We start from the raw sequence: 20,526 nt of genomic DNA on the forward strand, positions 1-20,526 counted from the left end.
TTGCTGTCATTTAAGGCCAGGTCATCAAGGGGACAAGTGCAGAAAGAGAGGGAAGCTTTTGCAGGCCCAGCTCTGGAGTGGTCCAGCGTTTAGAGGACCAGAGAGGAGGAGGCACTGGCAAGGGAGACCGAGGTAGGAGGAGATCCAGACGTGGAAAGTCAAGTGAAGGGAGTCGTGAGGACGACGTGCATAAAATGGGAAGCACTGTGTAAATGTTGAACAACGCCATTACCAAAAATGGTCAGACAGACCGCAGAAGGCCGGGCTCCACATCCCACCCCGGCATTCCCTCCAGGCCTGCCATGCTGCTCACTGGGAGGAGTGGCAGTGTTATAAATATTATGAGAAAAAGGAATGCCAGCCTGGGAGGAAGGGGCCTGGAAAGGTGCCACGGCTCCTGCTGGAAACCTCGGGGCCGTGAAGCGCAGAGGACAGCGGCCCTGAGGGTGATGAAGCACAGAGGACAGTGGTGTCCTGATGGATGTCTGTTCGAGGGCGGCCATGGGGGGCCATCTTCAGAAGGAAGGAGCTGGAATGCTGGAGGAGTCAGCAGCAAGGTGCTGGCAGTTCCCTCGGGCATGAGGGGAGCCGCACCCCAGCACCTCTAGACTTAGTTCAAATACCTTGTTTATTCTTTCTCAGTGAGGCTTTCTCTGGCTCTGTTGGCCTGCCCCATGCAGCTGCAAAGGTCACTTTCAAATCAGCATTGATTGTAAAGAAGCTTTGAGATGAATGACACTACCTGTTATGGGTCGAATGGTGTTCCCCCACAGTCGATCTATCGGAGTCCTAACCCCCAGGATCTCAGAATATGACCTTATTTGGGGCAAGGGTCTTTACAGAGGTAATGAAGTTAAAATGGGGTCACATGGGTTGGCCCGAATCCAGTGTGACTGGTGTCCTTATTGGAAGAGGAGTGAAGACGCAGGCACAGAGGTAAGGCCATGTGAGCACACAGAGAGAAAGCGGCCACCTACAAGCCAAGGAGAGAGGCCTCAGAGGAAGCCAGCTCTGGCCACATCTAGATCTCGGACTGCTGGCTTCCAGAACAGCTGTTAAGCCGCCCAGCCTGGAGCACTTTGTTCCTTCAACCCTAGCAAACCATCCAGCAGTTCCCTTTAAAAAATTACTGTCGCCACCATTGATTACAACAGACGTTCACCCATATTTGTTTCCTGAACTCGAGGCCATCCCTGCCCACCCATCTTCTGCCTTCAGACATGCCAACTGGTCGACCCCTCTGGGGCCAGAGGTTTCCGGCCACGTAGGCTGGAGAGAGATCCCTGTTTGATGGAGGCCTCTGCAAGCCTTCAGAACTCCTTCCCTGGGCATCTCCTTCACCCCACCCTAAGATTTCTCCAGTCAACCCTGGGTTCCCAGGTTGCAGCGTATGCAGCTGAGGCCTCCAAAACTCTGCCTTAAGCAGATGGAAGGTAACGTCCATCGTTGTCAGGGGCCAATACACAGTTTAGTTCTTTTTTTAGGGGCTGGTTTTTTAAAAAAATATCTTTTCCCTCCTTACCTTTAATTAAAAACATGCTAGAGATTGAGAGTGAAAAAGTGATTCCTTGTGTGCATGGGAATAACTGATACTCAGCATGGTCTTCTTCCCTGAAACCAAACGGAAACAGGGCATGAGCGAGGAGTCTGTCGCCAGCATCTCTGTTTGTTCTTTATCTGCTGGTTTCGCTGCAATAACAAGCAGGCACGTCAGCAAAAGCAGGTCCGGAGCTTGTGTCTTGGTGAAGGGGTGGTGGGCCCGCCATCCCAGCCGCCTCTGTCATGGGTGGGGGCGCCCAGCCTCCCGGCCCTGCTGCCACTGCAGAGGCTGTAGGTGTTGGGAAAGAGAGAAGGTCCATGAAAGGCCCCGATTCAGCCTCCTGAGTGGCCTCTCCCCCTCCTCAGCCAAATATTCGCCTGGCCCTGACAGTGGGGCCTTTGTCGGGGGCTCTGGGGCTGTCAGGGACAGAAGGTAGGAAAAGCTTGATGAAGGCGGTATTGGAGAGAGTCGGGCCTGTGCGTGGACTCGTTGGGGGCGTTGATATTTTTGCTGCAGCAGTGGAATGAAAGCAAAGGTTCAATCAGTGGGAGACACTGGTTACTCCATGTTTAGGCTGTTGGATTTTGCTTTGTTTTTCTGGAGCAGAGTTATCCAGCCCTTTAAGGAATACAGAACCAGAGCCTAATATTTACTCAACTCAAGGTTAGAAATAATGAAAATAAAAAATTACAAACTGTTAAGACTGCTACCGAGTAGGTACTGGCAGCTCACCTTTAGTGCTGTGTGGTTTTCTAGCTGGCAATTAAGACACGCGGTGTAACGTTTTAATAAGCGCATTCCCAGAAACATTATCGAGTCTCTTTACTATTGACATACGTTCTCTGGCCCGGTTCCCAGACTAATGGACTCACCTTTTAGGACTTTATACTCTGCTCCTTTCCAGTTATTAAATTTTTTTCCTTAACTGCTGCATTTCCAGCGTCACGGATGTTTTTGATCTGACGTGTGGCTGAGCTAAGAGATTGTTCTGGAATGCATGACTGACATTTCCAGTTGCAAATGGATGTACTGTCTGAGTTTTCATGCAGCACAGCTCATTGTGAAATCTCTACCTGCTGGTCCCGAGGCTCCGGGCTGCCGCGTGGTTGCCCTTCCAGGCTGTGGTCTTTTCCTGTGCGTGACTGCTGTTCCTTCTCAGATCCTGGAAATGACACCTTTGCATAGGGACAACCAAATCCGAGAATGCCGAGCTTTCGTGAATAAAATATCCTCACTAATTAAAAGGAGACTGCTTTGAAGTTGTCCAAATATGCCAGAGACTGCATCTAATTAAATCAGAACAAGTGTACTGATTCAGATCACCAGGTAGAGATGAATGGATGAATAGTCTGAATAACAAAACATTTTTAAGAGGCACGCAAATCAAAAACATAATAGCACCATGGACTCAAATCCAAGGCGTGGGTTGAACTTCATTAGTAAATTCTTGCTTAATAGTGTCTGTGCCTTTAATGAGAGAGCTAGAATTTTAATACTAGAGGAAAAGCCTGGAAACCAGAACAGAGCCATTTGCTACTTTGCAAATTTGGTTTCTCTTATCTTATTGATGTCATAAACCAAGAAGTCACATTAGAGGCCCGTGTTGAGAGAAGGTCTGCTGAAGATTTTGTTGGACTGGTGCATGGTTTCTAATTACTCCGAATTTGCAAATTTGGGTGGGTGTGCACCTCCAGCTGTTGCAGGCCCTGTGTGAAACCCTGACTACTTAACAAGCCCATCAACATCAACAACGGATCCTTTCATCTGGTCATTCTGCAGACACCAATTGGTTCAGCCCTGAATATGCATGACATTGATAAGTGCTGCCAAGACTGCGACCTGCATTCCGGGTTAGGAGCTGGTATCACCATACCAGGACAATTAATGTAAGATTCAGCTCAAAACCCAACATTCTCCAAAGTGATTGAATTTCCGAGAATTCGCTGGCATGCTAGTGAATCTTTAAGTAACCTATATTAAATTCCAGGATTCTGTGTTGTGTTCTTTTTATGCCATTAGCACTCAGGCCTGGCTTGGGGCCTGTCTCCAATGATTATGTCATTAAGAATGTAGGGCGTTGGGAGGCAGGATCATTCCTAAAGCTCTTCTTTCCCTGGGAGCCTTGGATAAGGGCTTGAACAAGGTAATGGAATGTGTAATTGCTTTTCAGTAAACTTTTATTGTACAGTAAAGATAGTATAGAGTAGTAAAGTACAATAAGGTAGTACACAGAGTTCCCACTTTCCTCACACTGGTTTCCTGTAGCGTTAAATCTTACATTTGTGTGGTACGGATGTGCCAACATTGATCCATTATTCCTACTAAGATTCATACTGCTCACAGTTCCTTACGCTTTACCTGGTATCTTTTCTCTGTCTGGGGTTCTATCTGGGTTACCACATTGTGGTTAGTCTTTGCTCTAGGCGTTCAAGTGTAATTTTGACATGGATCAAACATTTAATGTATTATTGCATTGCGACCTGTCACACTTAAATTTTTGTTTCACATTGTGTTCTTTTTTCTTTAAACATCAAAAAATGAATAAGGAGCTAATAAATCACCACTACACGATTGATGCCGCCATAGATTTGAGTTTTCTGGTAACTTTGCTGGTCTCCCTGTGTGTTTTTACAGTGAAAATCACCCACACCCAGTGGGAAAAGTTAGAGCATCATAGGTTGGACACCCTTGATGGACACGTGGCATCATGGTAAGCACACCTTTGAGTATTTTACAAAACAGAGGACATGTAATTTGCTTTGAGTAGTATCCTCATTTTCAGAGGAAAATAATAAAGCCTGAGGAGTGAGGGCAGACGAATCTCCTCTCAGAATCTTTTCTTTCTCTCACTCTTCCCCTTTGTCCCGTCAGCCAGCTGGGCTGAGATGCCAGCACCAGGTTAAATCCAGGTGGGCCTTTGTATAAAGAAGCACTCAGGATGGCCATATGGGCGATGTTACTGGGCGCACATGACCTCGGACCAGTCCCCGACTGGACCGGGCTGGCAATGCTTGTGAGGCAGGTCATGGGGTTAAGAAGGTGGATGGAGGTCGTTCAGCCAGCCCTGGTGGCATGCAGAAGAACGTGCTAGTCAGGGAGAAAGCAGATGATGTGAGTTCCCAAGGCTGCGACCATCATGGTGGCCCCCAAACTTGCGGTGATGACATCCTTCCTTAATCCATGGCCGGAGCCGTGCCTTTCCCGCAGCAGGGGCGTGGCCGTGCGCTGGCCTCCTCGCCCTGAGCCTCTCAGCAACTAAGCCGGCGAGTCTTAGGATCGGTACTCCTGACCGCTCTGGTGTTTTCAGTAGTTCTCTCTCTTCCATCCTTAGTCATCTCTGAGTCTCCAGTGTGTCCTCCACATCCTGTTCCACATGGGGAGCCAGAACCTCCCCACAGATTCTGGGCAGTGGTCTGATGTGCTGATGTGGCGTTTAATGGCCTCTGTTAATCACCAAGCACAGCCTGCTTCCATGCAGCTTTCTTCCTTTTTTTCTTTTTCCTCCTACCAGACATGAAATTTAAAAAAATCTAATCATAAGATTGATGTTTGTTCAAAAGGTCACATACTGTATGATTTCATAAAATATTCCAAATAGATAAATCCATGGAGACAGAAAGCAGATCGTGGTTACAGGGCCCGGGCGAGGTGGGGATGAGGGAACAAGGTTTCATTTGGGGGTGATGAAATAGTCCAGAATTACATGGTGGAGATGGTTGCACAAGCTTGTGGATATACTAGAAACCACTAGATCGTACACTTCAAACTGGTGAATTTTATGGTATGTGAATTATATCAATTTAAAAATTGGTGCTTATTTATGTTTTTAAAGATAAAAGAAGATATTTAAATTACCTCTGTAATTCCAGATAACTCATAGTGACATTTTGATGTGTGTGTGGTAGTTTCTGTTGTCTTGTTGTTTTTGTTTTGTGTTTATTTTTTTTCTTTGGGTTTTGTTCTTAACCCTTTTTGGGGCTAAGAGAAGCCCTGGTGGAATTTGCTGAGACACTGGACCTCTTCGCCCTTGACCTCACGCCCCAGGTTCACGTAGGCCCCTGTGACATTTGCTTGTCGATTTTAGGAGGCTCAGTATCTTGAGAGAGGACAACCGTTCTCTGCCTAAACATTACATAGTGTGGGAGAATGACACGTTTTAATTTAAGAATTATGATGGTGTCCTTATTTCTCAGTTAGGAAGCAACAATAGGGCCTAGTTTTATTGAAACGTAGTGTCAGTTCGAAGGACGGTGGCGATTGGACATCCTGAATTCACTCACATATTTGACTTGTGGAGGAAATACACTGGGCCTTAGTCGTAGGTGCTTACGCGTCCATGTCTCAAAGCTTGGGGGGGCTCTGGTGTTGGTGGGCTACTTGAAGTTTTACCCGTTTGTCCAGATCTGTAGATGATAGTCTTTTGCTGAAATGCCCAAACTAGATTTTACCTAGGGTAACCTTTGAGGCTGACGGAAACAAAAACTCAAATCGCAGCCTGTGTACTGACCCGCGCAACATATTCAGAGAGGATCCCAGCGTTTCTAATGTCAACGGTGACTTTGCATGTCTGGGTGGAGGTGACATCTGCTTACGAGTCACAGAAGCACCTGGATCACCTCCGGCTCTCCTCCCAGGAGGAGTGCGCTTGTCCACACGCCATGTCCAATGCCCGTGAAATTCCTATGCTTCTGAATTGAAAGCTGCCTCGGAAGAGCTGGGAATCTTTTCCACAGTGGAATTGGACTAATGGTGCTTATTTTTCTTTAGGGTGTATATTTATTTGACTGTTTCACACCATTTGTCAATTTCTAAGCAGTTAATAATTTTTATGCCTCTTTCAGATGTGTGTATATAGTACAAGTGTGTTTTGATTTCCTGTGGTCTCTCTACATTTAAACACTGCTGAGTGATGGTTTGTGTAACATGCCAATTTAAAATTTCAAACTCAAACTGAAGCCTTTAATTCTTGAGCAGATATCTATTGACTGTCTTGAATAGCTTATGCTTCTCTCTGTTCTGTAGCACCCCAGGATTCTGTTTAGGTTTCAATGCTAGCACCATTAGCCCTCCCTGGGGATGCCGCACCTGCTGTCCTCCAGCCGTTTACACTGCACCACTGACTCAGGGGAGAATGGTATGATTGCCACGGGAGAGGTGTATGGTTTGGAGGCATGGTTTTAGAGAATAAAGATGTTACTTCTGAATGGTTGATCGGGAACATTTTATGAAAGATGACATGGGAGCGCGGCTTCTGAAGGGCGGGCAAGTTTGGTCTAGAAGTGATAAAAAGAAGGAACCTTCCAAAATTGGATGTGGAAAGCCACGGGGAATTTCAGAAACAATCTCACCTGCTGGCCGATTGGGAGCTGGGGCTGAATTCTAAGAGCGCTATAGGCCAGCATGACACCTCGCGCATCCCGTGCTTTAGGAACCAGCAATATGGAGAGGATTACCTTAGAGACACCAGTGCCTTTATTTATTTAGCTAAACAGTTTGAAGAAGCTTGCGTGTCTGTTTCTGTCTGAAAATCACTCGTCTTCCAGTTTTAGACCTCAGCTTTTCTGAGCAAGGCGTCATCTTAAGAGGAGTCTGAAGTGTCTGGGTTCTTTGTTCTTGTCTCTCATCTCGTTTCTCAACCAAGTGGGATGACCCAATGTTGAATTATAAACTGTCTGACTTTTTAAAATACACGAAACGTAAAACTTACTCTCTTGGCCATTTTTAATTGCACAATTCAGTGGCATTAACGCATTCACATTGTCGTACAACCGTCACCACCATCCATCTTCAGAACTTTTTCATCTTCCCAGAATGAAACTCTGTACCCATTAAGCAGTAGCTGTCCATTCTTCTGTCTCCTGGCTGCTGGCACCCACCGTTCGACTTGCAGTCTCTAGGATTTGGACTACTCTGGGTAGCTCGTATAAGTGGAACCATATGGTGTCTGTCTTTCTGTGATGGGTTCATTTCACTTAGCATAATGTCCTCAAGGTTCATCAGGATTTCCTGCCTTTCTAAGCTGCATCATATTCCATTGCATGTGTGCCCCACTCTTTGACAGGCTTTGATGCCGTAATCCCAGATCCATCCAGGAGATGTGTTGTCAGAGTCACCCCTGACTTCACCGTGTCTGACCTCCTATCCCCATCAGTGAGACCCAGTCCAGGCCGAGGTCCCAGATGAGAGTCTGAAAGTGAATGGGAAGGGGACTGGGTTGGAATATGGAGAAAGGTCTTTGTGAGGCCCAAATGGTTTCTAGGGCATCAGTCACACCAGCCCATCTTTCCCCTGGATTTGGGGATGGGAGCCCATGTCTTTGTGCTGTATTCCCAGTGGAGGGTCCAGACCTGAGCAGACCAGATCTTTCTTGCCCTTGGTGTTTATGAGTTTGGTGTGGCTGCTCCTGCTGACACAGTCTCTGAGGGGTGGGGTTGCTATTGTTTTGAAGATGAGAACCATCTGTCCTTAGGGGTGTGGGTAGATCCGTGCTTGGCCACTGGCTGCCGGTGGGTCTGGGGGCCAGGAGTGGAATGAGCTGCTTCAGAAATTATCCAATTCTGAATTTATTCAGAATTATCAAGGGCCCATACCTGGAGGGTAACCTGCTTAGTCTGGCTACAGAAGTGTGTTATTTTGCCAGCTGGCGTTTTAATTTCTCGCCTCTCTGAATGAAGTGCAGGGCTTCAGCCGCACGTTTGCTTTGTCTGTTCGGGCTGCAGACACTTGCATTTTGCCACTCTGGCATAAATTTAAGAATCGCTTTTACTGTTATATCAAATCTGATGCTACAAATCCCTCCAGAAGTTAACAGAACGCCTTCTCCCTCTCGGTTTTCTATAAGCGGTGGGCGGTGTTCCTAGAAGACAGTTGTGTTTGCGTGAGAAGCAGATGAAAGGGCCCTGCAGTGTCTCACTAACGAGTGTGCTGTGCTCTCTTGCCCAGGGGAAGTGGAGGTTCCTGATCCGAATGACCCCTTGGGACAACTGGATGGACATGACAGCCCTATTCCAACTCTGAAAGGTAAACTGTGCAGTGCTCTTTGCATGCAGGGGTTTGGACATGTTCTCAGAGTACCATGTACAGAGGCTCCCGGTTGGCTGGCCATTTCTACTCCCAGCTTGGCTGGAATTGATGGCCAGGGTGCCGTGTGGCCCGGCGCTGCCCCATTGTGGGCGTGGGGCACGCTGACCTCCATAGCTGTATCTCTTGACACAGTGTGAGGGTGTTGAGGGCTGGCTGGAGCCAGTCAGAAGCTGGCAGGTGGGAGGTGACGGGGCAGGGGTAGGTGGATAGCCACCAGAGGGAGGTCCTCCTTGGGGGTGGGTGCTTCGTGGGCCTGAGTGGTGCATTGGGAGCTGGACTCCTAGCTTGGCCACTAAGTGTCCTGCTGACAAGTGGCTGTCTCCTGGGGTTTTTCTCTGCGTGTAATTGTCCAGAGTGGGTGGGCACCTCAGGCGGGCAGGTGGCTTCCTCCACCGGTCACCAAGGAGCAGGTTCTTTGTCTTGTTGCTTCAGCCTTTCCCAGAGGTCAGTCAGGGTCACTGCTCACTTGTAACCCTTCGTAGGCATCTGAGGATTGTAGAGTCGATAGAACGCATTTCCTCAGATGCAGCCCAGTTACTTGAGAAAGTGACTCTTTTCCTGCTTCGTCCGCTGTCTCCATATTGCCTTAGACTCTTGCCTCAATCGGCTCAGGCTGCATAAACACAGCACCACAGACCAGGCAGCTCAATCGGCAGGAGTTTATTTCTCACCGTCCTGGAGGCCGGAAGTCTGAGATCAGGGCACTGGCATGGTGGTTCCTGGTGAGAACGACTTCCCGGCTCGCAGATGGCCCTTCTCCGTGTGTCCTCGTGTGGCGGAGAGAAGAGAGCGCTCCAGTCTCTTCCTCTTCTTCCAAGGGCGCCAATCCCATCATGGGGGCTGTAACGTCAGGACCTCCTCCAACCCGCCTCACCTCCCGAAGTCCCCGCCTCCAAATACCGTCACACTGGGGGTTAAAGCTTCAGCATGTGACACAATTCAGTGCATAACAATTATCCATTAAAACAGCCACTTTATTTCTACTTAACTTTTTTTTAGCATTATTCAAAGCCGAGAAATAGTTTCTCAGCCCCCTGCACATTGAGAGTCCCCTCAGGAATGTGTTCACCTCACAGGTCCAACGCCAGGTCTCCTGAGGGTTGAGCAGCAAAGACTGAGCCTGCCCATCTCAGCCTAGCTGGCTAGAACGTCTCTCTGTGTCCTCACGGAGCTTCTCGGGGTCACAAAGGGTGCAGAGCTCCCTTCTCCCCTCAGAATGCCTCCCCGTGTCCCTGCTGTTTGTGTGGAGGTCAGTGATTTGAACCAGGCTGGGTGGAGCTCCGCCTGCTGGTGGTGTCCGGTGTGTGGAGGTGCCTTGGCGAGGATTCCTCTTCAGTATGTTAAATGTAGTAAAGGCATGAGCTGGTTCCTCGTATTGACCCCCTGACAGTCCTTATGCCGTTGCTGTGACCTCGCACCACCCAGGCTGCTCATGGGGAAAGGTCTCTATCAGGGCCAAAGGCCTGTCCTCTGCACGCCTGTGTACCACGCTGGGCCTCGGGACATGGTTCTTAGGAAGAAAGACAGTTTTTGATGGTTAAATTCTGAAATCATTTCTCAAAAGTCTGACCTAGCCCTTGGTCCAGACGGCCCACACATGTTTACTGACCGCCCCGCTGTACCAGGCGCTGTGTGAGGCCCGGGCCCACGCTGCTGTTCGAAATGGGTGTGGTCTCTGCCTCCCAGAGTTCACTGGACTGGGGAGTCAGCAAGTTATTGTAAAATCAGGAATGGTAGTGAGTGGCCCGAAGGAGGAGGGGAGGACGTGGTGAGCTGGAAGGACAGGAAGGGCATCTTGATTTGGGGACAGGCTGTTGCACGGAGATCTGAAGAGCGGACATTGGCCAAGAGGAGGTGGGAGGGGCTGTGTCCTGCGCCCTGGGGAAGCTGAGGGGCAGGGGCAGCTATGGGCTGGGGTGTGAGGTCGGAGAGGCTGCTCTGGGGCCCAATACTGCAGCCCTTAGCCCGCGGGGCTCTTTAAATTTAAATCCGTTAAAATCAAGAATCCAGTTTCTTGGTTCTACTAGCTACATTTCAAGTGCTCAGTTGCCATGTGTGGCTAGAGGCCACGGAGATGGGCAGCACAGATCTAGAACATTCTGTCATCACAGAAAGTTCTGTCAGACAGCCCTGCGTAGAGGGTGCACAGCTGTTTAGATGGCAGGAGAAAGTTCTGTTTCACCGTAAGGGCCATCCTCTGCTGTGGAAGGTTCCAGCCTGAGACATGGTGTAACCCGATGCGTTCTCTGCGAAGATCCTGCGGTTCTCTGTGGTTCTCTGCGAAGATCCTGCGCTGGCAGCCCTGCAGGAGGATGGAGGGGAAGTGGAGGGGGCAGTCAGGAGGGAGCTGGGGCTGGGTGAAGAGAAGTGATGGTGTAAAATCCAACTTGTGGTCGCTCTGTAGACTCTAATATGCCCTTGGAAACCCTCCTGAGATGCAGCAGACCTCTGCCTAGCCTGGTGTGCAGGCCTCTGGGTGGGCCTGGGCTGGGGGTCCGCAGGGAGGGGTGGGGAGCACCGCCACACCTACCACTGTCCTTTAAGCAGAGTGCCCGCAGTCGCCCTCTGGGAGGCAGAAGCGGCTGCACGGCTCATGGTCTGCTTAGATGGAAGATGCCTTTGCTGATCCAGGCGCAGAAACAACCATGGGCTGAATGTTTGCAGAAATTTTTATTCCCATCTAGCCACCAGCTCCAGACATTGGTGAAGCTGCTCAGGGCAGCTTCAGTGAGAGGTTGGAAGCTCGCCTTGGACCTTGCCAGGGCGTGGAAGCACCAATTGCAGAAGGTAACTGGTCAAGTGAGCGTGCATGCGTGTGTCTGCGTGTCTGCGTGTCCGTGTGTGCGTGCATGCTTGTAAAAGGGCAGTACAGAAGGACGCAGAGAACCACAGCAAGCTGGGCCCGTCTTCCCCGTGGTGGCAGCGTGGCAGTGCAGCCGTCTGAGCTTGGCTTGGCCAGAAGACAGACCTGGATCAGATGGTGGCTCCACCGTCCTGTCAGGGCCAGGGCACTGCTCCCGGCCCAGGCCCACCCCTGGCCATTGGAGGGACAGAAGGGCTCAGCACACAACTGCCACCCAGAAACTGGTGGCTGGATGCTGCTGCCATTGGTATCACCACAATTAGGATTGTCAGCGTGTCTGGCAGCTTCCGGTGTCGAGGCCTCGCTGGCCCCTTGGGGACAGAATCCTAGTGAATGGCCCCCAGGAGTCTTGGGGAGTCTCAGGGGCCCCAGTCTTTGCCTTGCAGCCCAGTTCTCTAGTCCCATAGAGTGATTTTCCTTCCTTTTGGTTTATGGTCTTGCACAGAAAGGGCCTCACTCCACCCTTCCTTTGCGCGCCGCCTGGCACTGCCAGACTTGTTAGCCCAGGTGCTTTTCTGTTTAAGGAGCTTCAGGGACTGTCACTGCTTGGCCCCATTTGGCTTAAATCATATATAAAAAGTAATAATAGCTGAATGGACTGAATGAGCTATTTCTTTAATCCAGTTACTATTTGTGATGCCCACACATCTGTAAACTCACAGGCAGGTGAGAATGGTAGGTGGGCCAGTCTGTCAGTGATAGGACCGCTCTGCCTTGGCTGAGCAAAATAGGTCTGAGAATTAGTTACAAGCATAAAAAGCATTTGTGTTCAGATGCTGTGCCAGTATTGAGCACTTAACATTTAATTGGCGGTTGGTATCGAGAGAGAGATCCTAGAGCAAAAAGCCTATATAGAAGAGAAAAGGAACGCAAAAGACATGATTTACAGCTGCAAAGTTTGCCAGAATGTTCTGTGTGCCAAAGTACTGTCATCGGTAGGACTGAAGTCAGCCTAGGACTCCGGTTATAGTGCTGGGTTAACATGGGAGTGGAATTTAACGGGAGTTTTTGTATTCCTGGCTGCATTAGACATGCTATTTATTATTATTCTTATACTTACAAAAGCGTACATTTGGCCTAGAAACCATTTGCTCTTTTGTTCCAAGGCTGTGTTTTAAATGCATATGAAACACATCTTGGGTTTTGTAGAATCAGTACTTTGGAATGTTTGTGGGAAGTGGATGATTTCTGAGAGGCTGGGCGGGTGGGTGGCGCTGGTCTTGTCCGGCCTGCAGCCTCCCAAAATAGGCCTAGCATGCTTGTGTCTCCTGCCTTGGGAGAGGAGCTGCTCATCGCCCACCTGCAACCAGATGGCAGATTCCTGACTCTCCCCCTGGGGACGTGTAGCAATTGTAGATGATCCCAAGGGCATCCTTAATCACAGGGCAGGAGTCGACGCCTCACTCCCAAGCTGTCCCCTGACATTTGTGACATGTTATGCTGTGGTGCTGAACTGAAATTTCCCTGGACGGAGGAAGCGAAGCAATCAGCCGAGTTCACTGTGTTGGCCTGGAGATGAGGCCTGTTGTTTTCTGTTTACTGCATGTTGGGCTCCTGATTTATGTAGGAGGCATGGATTGATTACCACATGTGTTGATGCATTTCTGGTTTATTCTGGAACTCTCAGTGTGTGTGAGTGTGTGTGTGATTGTTTCCTGGAGTTTACTACAGAGTGAGGATCTCCAAGGCTGACAGGGTAAAACTGATAACAGCATCCTCGGTGCAGACACAGTGTTAAATCTGTGTCTGGGAACTTGGGCGTGGGCTCCAGCTGAGTCTGGGCCCCTGCACCTCCCCGCAGAGTGGCCCCTGGCCGGTCATTGAAACCTGGGGCTCTCCAGGCAGTGAGCAGAAGGCCTGAAATGTTTCCCAACTTGCTGTCGACAGAACCCACGTGGGGTTTCAGGGCTCTGAGGCCTGTGCCACTCTCGAGGTGACGGCCATTTATGGAGTACCTCGATCCTCCTGTCAGTGCCCTTTGGGCTGTCCAGGGTCTGGAGAAACTGAGCGATGTTGGGAGATAACCCCAGCCTACAGATAAGATACTTCAAGCATGCACAGTCGTGCTGTCCGGGGCCGAGACTGGGCGGCCCGGGGCCTCGTGCTCGGGCACATGAGCCCACCCCAGGGAGGGCGGGGATGCAGCTGGCTTCTGGAGCAGGGGGCTGACTTCTGCCTCCAAGACTTCCTCTTTATTCCTCCTTCCTCCCAGAGTCCCCCGAGCCCCCTCTGGCTCTCCGAGGCTGTCACACAGCACCACAGACCAGGTGCCTCAAACAGCAGAAATGGATTCTCTCTCAGTCTGGAAGCCAAAATTCCAAAATCAAGGTGTGGGCAGGGTTAGTTCCTTCTGGAGCCTGAGGGGGAAGCCGTCCCTTGCCTCTCCGAGCCTCTGGTTCCTGGTGATCTGTGCAGTTCCTTGGCTTGTGGCCACATCAGTCCAATCTCTGCCTCTGTTGTCACACGGCCTTCGTCTCTGTGTCTGTGTCCCAATGTCCCTCTTCTGATAAGGACACCAGCCACTGGCTTAGGGCCTGCCCGTATGACCTCATCTAAACTTTACATCTGTGGTGACCCTATTTGCCAATAAGTCACATTCACAGGTTCTGGGGCTAAGGATTCCAACACGTTTTGTTGGGGGACACAGTTCACGCACAGCCCCCTTCTCCAGATGTGCAAGCAACAGCCTCACACATTTGTCTCCATCTCCCAGGTCCTTTCATTTCGTCTTCCCCTGTTTCCTCATTTGTCTGATTCCCATCCTTTCTAGTCTCACATCCTCTTCCTGTCCCCTTTGCTCCCCCGTTAAGGCCCTCCCCCCCCTCATTTTCTACAGCTAGTTCTCTGCAGACCACTAGACAGCTCAGCAGGGAAATCTGAGCGGGAGTGACCCATAGCCAGTCGCCCGGTGATTTATTGATCTGTATATGTGTCCCCCTGGGGAGAGCATCTTTATGTCCTCCGTGTGGCTCTCAGGGTCTCCTCGTCACCTGCCCTTCCAGGCAGGTTGTCTGTTGTATTTCCCACCAATCCGAGCCCTGCGACCTCTTGACCCTTAGTACATAAGCCTTTCTTTATCTCCTTCCCAGACCAGTCAGTGTGGCCTGGCAATCAGGCAGCTCCTCAAGCACCTAAGTAATCTGACCAAGTGGGTGAATGTATGGGCGGTTGGTTGGGATTAAAAAATCGTTAATCCTCGGGGCTGGCCCCGTGGCCGAGTGGTTAAGTTCTCGCGCTCCGCTGCAGGCGGCCCAGTGTTTCGTTAGTTCGAATCCTGGGCGCGGACATGGCACTGCTCATCAGACCACACTGAGGCAGCGTCCCACATGCCACAACTAGAAGGACCCACAACGAAGAATACACAACTATGTACCGGGGGGGCTTTGGGGAGAAAAAGGAAAAAATAAAATCTTAAAAAAAAAAAAAATCATTAATCCTCGATCTGACTGCAAGGCAGGAGTGGTATCCCTGGTGACTGACTCTCTCCTTCCCTCTGCCCTTGGTGTGTCCTCATGCTTGGACTTGGCTCCACTGTCCGGAGTTTCGGGGTGAGCAGAGAGCTGGCCTGGGCATCGGGGAGACGGAATCCGTTGGCACCAGTTGTTAAAGCTCCTCCTCTGTGAGGAAGGGGAAACTGGCTCGGATAATTACAGGGAAGACTTCCGTTCTCTTCTCTGACGCTGTGGGCGCCGACTGGATTCACGTTAGCCGAATTCTCCGTCCCCCATGCCCGGCTCCTCTTGGCCTGTTCAGTCATGTCTGGAGGGGTTTGGGGCAGCTCTAAAGGAAGCTTTTGTGAGCTAGAGGAGAGCTTGGCAATGGTTAGCACAAACCCCATATTTTGCACATAAGAGAAATGAAGCCGAGAGAGGTTAAATGGCCGGCTGTGAATTAGACACCCAGGGAGAAAGCAACACTGTGCCTCACCTTCAGGGAACTTTCTCTCTGCCTTTCACTTTGTCCTCCAGAGAGTTGAGGATGGTGAAAATGGTGGACCACACTAACTTAACCACCCTCCCACTTAAATTGCATACAAGTGCTCAGTGAAATATTAGTAAAAGATGTCAATGCTTGGATGAAATTGCGAGAGATGGTGAAATGCCCAGGAGCTAGAATAGAAAGGAAACAGAATTGTCAGTGACAGCCCTGGGCTGCTGCAATGGTCCCACTCTGTTGGCAGCCTCAGAGAACAGCCCAAGTATCCTGGGGAAAAGTTCACCTGAGACAAGGAGTTGATTCTGCAGGTTTCCTGCAGTTATGGCATGGGCTCCCCAACACTGAAAGATGATGTCACCACATGGCTGGGGAGCTGATGTGGATGCATCCGCAGGCTCCAGAGCAGAAGGATGCCAGTAAGACGGAGACACCACAACCAAAGCTGGTGTAGCAAAGGGCAGCTGCAGGCACATCACATCCTCCAATGCTTTGATGCTGGAATAGCCCCCGGGACATGAACACTACATTAGAGAGAACACTCAGGAGAAGGAAATTCCTGATTGAGATTATGTGAAATAAATCCCTTCAAGTTACTGATTTCGCTTGGAATTGGATGGATGGTCTTACATTTCCTTCAATCAGGAGAAATTAGGAGTTGAGACAAAAGTCAAGTTTGGTTTTAGGAAAATGAAGGAATTTATATTTCTTTTACCCTAATATAAGGCCAATGAAATATCATCCCTGCCATGGAAACTACTCTGCTAGGCTCAGTTCATCTGGAGCCTTGGGTTTCAACATCAAGCCAGAAGGAGGCCCACGGGGGCCAGAGGACTCAGGTGTTGTAGGTAAGCCCTAGGAGACCTGAGGAAACAGGGGTGGTTTCACCCGTCAGCCGAGGGAGGTGGGAGGAGGGGGGCTTGCGTCAGCCCTGGCTGGGGTGGCAAACAGGCTTTCCCACGAGAAATCAAACGTGGACCACACCTCAGGAAACCAAACGTCCATTACCAGAATGTTGTGGGGAATCCCAAGCCCAAGAGCTAACATGAAAGCTTGGCACTATCTGTCACAGGAACCCAGTCCTTAAGGGATTCCCACGGAAAACCAGCTCTAACGTGCAAACTTACAGAGCAACTCAGAGAGGCCCAGGCTGAGGAGTGAGTGAGTAAACAACGAAGCCAGAAGGATTAAAGATAAAGGGAGAAAGGGCAGTGGTGGATTTGAAAAGGAACCCAAGAGACCTTCTAGAAAGAAAAAATGTAGTCGGTGAAATGAGCGACTTGATGAACAGGCTAAGGAGTAGATAGTGCATAGCTAAAAATAAAGAAAGGATAGGGAATATAAACGTAGGTGAAGAGCTCCGAGGAATCAGGTGAGGAAGTTCGGCGTATATCTAGAAGGAGATTACAAAGGAGAACGGGGGAAGGGAGAGAGATTGTCTTCTGAGACGTTGGTGGAGAGTTTTACAGAATCAATGGAAGGCATGAATCTTCAGATACGTGGAATGGCACTGAGGCCGAAGAAAATTCACAGCTAGCGATACTTTGGGAGGCAAGGAAAGTGGCCTATAGAGGTCAGGTTACCTGTCCAGGAAAAGACCAACAGGACTCGTGACAGTAACAGCCAGAGCCGGGGACAGCCCTGCAGCTGCCAGCCTGGAATTCCATACCCAGCTAAATGACGACTCAAGTGTGAGAGTCACAGGTGATTTGAGACCAACACCCAGCATGTTTACAACCTCAGTCCTTTACCCAAAGAACGAATGTGAGTCAGCAAGAGCTCAGCTGAACCCAGGAGGAAGGACTGAGATGCAAGCAGTGTTGGCAAGGAAACAACATGGTACACAAGTCAGCAAATCTACATAGACCCCTTTAGTAAAACTCAGCAATAATGACAGGACTGGGGGCTTCTGAACGGAGTGTAGCTAAACACTGGGAAGCAGTAACTCGAAGTGGTGGTGGCCAGGGGTGACTGCAGCTCGCAAGAACTCATAGATTAACACACATGGACTCATCAATTAACATGTTAATTTTCGTGTTGTTTACAAGATTCGTGTCAAATATATAATCATAAAAAATGATTTCAAAAAATTAAAAACATAGCACAGGCCTGTGTTAACTGAAAGTACTCTGAGGTAGCTACATTAATATCAGACCAGAAGCCTTACATGACAATGTGAAGACCAGATGACGTAATAAACCTGATGTTTATGCAGCCAGAATCCTAGTTTCTAGTGTATGAACACACTTGACAGAATTATTAGTAGCCACTTGATAGATACAGAATCAGTTCACACAGAGGTCATTGAAACTAATAGATAAGCATATTAAAAATTTGAACAGCAAACTTGACAGGCTTAACCTCTGATGCTTCTATATAAACCCTGCACTGAGCAATTAGAGAAAACACATTCTTCCAATCAAATGTGGAACGTTTACAGGAACTGACTTCTGCTAGGCCGTAAAGCAAATCTTACTGGTACCAAAGAATTGTCATTACATGGACCATGTTCTGTGACAAGAGTGCAATTAAAACACGCTGTTAATAACTTGGGGCTAAAAGAAAAGACTGTAATGTAAATTACAATATAATTGGGTCTGACCAACCATATGGAGATTAAATAATTTAATGGATGGCTAAAGAAGAAGTGGAAGGGAATTTTCACATTTAATGCATATATTAGAAAAGGAAAAAAATTCATTACCTGCAGAAGTTAGAAAAAGAGCAACAGAATAAAGATTTGAACAGATAGCTACAGAAGGAGAGCCCCAGTGGGTGATAAACCTTCCAAAAGATGAGGAATTCGTGCTCCTGAGGAATTCTTAAGATGCAAACTGAAACAACAGCACTATTTCATGTTCATCAGATGGCAGGCATGTCAAAGCCCCCAAACACTAAAGGTTGGCAAAATTGTAGGGCAAACACCTTCGCTCGATGTTGATAGTTGAGTGCAAATGGTTTCAAGCACTTTCGAGACCTGGGTAAATGGAAGGTTTCAGGGCCTTGTATAACTTATCACTTCTGCACCGAGGTGGATGCCTTCAGGGTATTCTTGTCTGTGTGCAGGATGAGACACGTATACAGGTGGTCGTTAAACACTGTTTGTGCTAGCAAAAATGTGGAAACAACTTACTGCCCCTCATCTGGGAAATAAAGAAATTGCAGTTTGTTTGCACAGTGGAATATTAGACAGTAATTAAAATAAGTGAACAACATCAAGAAAGATAAATCCCACACTGACTTTCAGCAAAACAAAAAAACAAAAAAAAAAACCCAACTAGCAAAGATGACCTTTCAGGGAAAATTTTCAGAAATATAATATAAATATGCATTGGAATAGTGCATCCCAGTTTTCTGGAGAGGGAGGGAGAAATAAAGGAAGGCTGGGCTTTATTTGCACTTGGGAACTTTTTTTTTTTTTTTAAGTATTGTAGGTCAGATATGGTGAAATGTTAGCACAAAACCTTGATGTTGTGTACATGGGTACTATTGTGTTAATAGCTGTATTTCTCCGTATGTTTGCAACTTTTCAGTATTAGAAATCATTAAATCAAGAAGAATTAATATAAAAAAAACAACTAGGCAAAAGGAGATATGAGCAGTATGGATTTTGAAAGCATAAAGACTATATTATTATTATTTGAAGAAGATGATATCTGTATAGAAAATCCAAGACAGTCAACTCAGAAACTAACAGACTAATAAGATAGTTCAGTAAAATGGCAAGATAAAAAAAATATACATGGTGGGCAGAATAATGGCCTCCCAAAGATGTCCACGTCCTAACCCTGAGAACCTGTGGGCATGCACCTTTCATGGCACAGGGACTTTGCAAGATGGAATTAAGTTAAGGATTTTGAGAAGGGAAATGATCCTGGATGATCCAGGTGGGTCCAGTGTAATCACAGAGGTCCTTATAAGAGGGAGGCACGAGGGTCAGAGTCACCGGTTGGCGACGTGATGATGGAAGCAGAAGTTGGAATAGTGCAAGGAAGGCACCACGAGCCAGGGCATGTGGGCGGCCTCCAGAAGCTGGCAAAGGCAAGGAAAGAGACTCTCCCAGAGCTTCCAGAAGGAATTTGGCCCCATCCACACCTTGATTTTGGGACTTCTGACCTCCAGAACTATAAGATAATAAATTTGTGTTGTTTTATGCTAAAGTTTGTGCTAATTTGTTATGGCAGCAATAGGAAATTAGTACAATTTATAGAAATCTAATAATTTTTCTATAAGCCTTAAGGTATTTAGAAATAATAGAAATAAAACCAATTCATAGTAGTAAGGAAAATTATAGAGGACCTAGAAATTTACCTAAAAATAAATGTGAAGATCTGTATGAAAAAAACGATAGAGCTTTTCTGAATCGATGAGGTCTGAAATAGAGACCTAAACCACACTTTCTTCAATATTGTCAAGAGGGCAGTTTTATACAGATTGTCTGTAAATGCGGTTCTCTCTCCAACACCACCCTAGTTTTTAAAAGAAACTTATCAGGATGATTCTAAATTGAATGTGGAAGAGAAATAGCCATGAAATTGAGAAAGTTATCCAAAAATGTAACATTTGTTATTCTTGATGTCCAAATGTATTTCAGTCATCCTAACTTAACACATGTGATGGTGCCATAGCAAAGGCCAAGATCAGTGGGGTGGGGATCGGTTAGAAATGAACAGAGCTTGTTTTAGATGGCGCACCAGGGAAACACCCTCTATGGAGGTGACTTTTTGGCAGATAACTTGACCCTTGAGAAACAGCACAGATCTGAGGACAGGGTGTTCTTGGCCATGCACAACAAGGGACCAGGTTGGTTTTAGGAAGAGCAAGGGACCCCCCCTTCCAATGGAGGAGAGTGTGGGAAAGGTAGGGAAAATTCCAGGAGTGTTGACACCGTGTATATAAATTAGCTTTCCTCCCTTATCTGTCTTCTAATTTCTTCCTGAAGCCTCAGTTTTCCTCACCTGCCTAGGGAGGGGGCTATGAATTGATGATGTTACCCAATTATCGACCTATAGCTTTGGTCTTGCTGAGCTTCCAGTAGAGCATGAAGGAGGCTGATTCAAGGCCTGGGTTGGGACATGGGTGCTATCTGTGGAGATCCTGCCCTGTC

General features: G+C 48.2%; 1 protein-coding gene across 2 annotated transcripts in view; it reads left to right on the top strand.

Moving 5' to 3' along the window:
- LOC124233856 (tyrosine-protein kinase transmembrane receptor ROR2) overlaps positions 1–20,526 on the top strand; it is a 204,642-nt gene that overhangs the window by 147,127 nt on the left and 36,989 nt on the right. For both annotated transcript variants that reach the window (XM_046651112.1, XM_046651111.1), the window contains exon 2: positions 8,483–8,560. In XM_046651112.1, coding sequence (XP_046507068.1) covers positions 8,483–8,560 — 78 coding nt within the window. The remainder of the gene's footprint in view (positions 1–8,482; positions 8,561–20,526) is intronic.

This window comes from Equus quagga, unplaced genomic scaffold (assembly GCF_021613505.1).
Source record: "Equus quagga isolate Etosha38 unplaced genomic scaffold, UCLA_HA_Equagga_1.0 268.1_RagTag, whole genome shotgun sequence".
Lineage (NCBI taxonomy): Eukaryota > Metazoa > Chordata > Mammalia > Perissodactyla > Equidae > Equus > Equus quagga.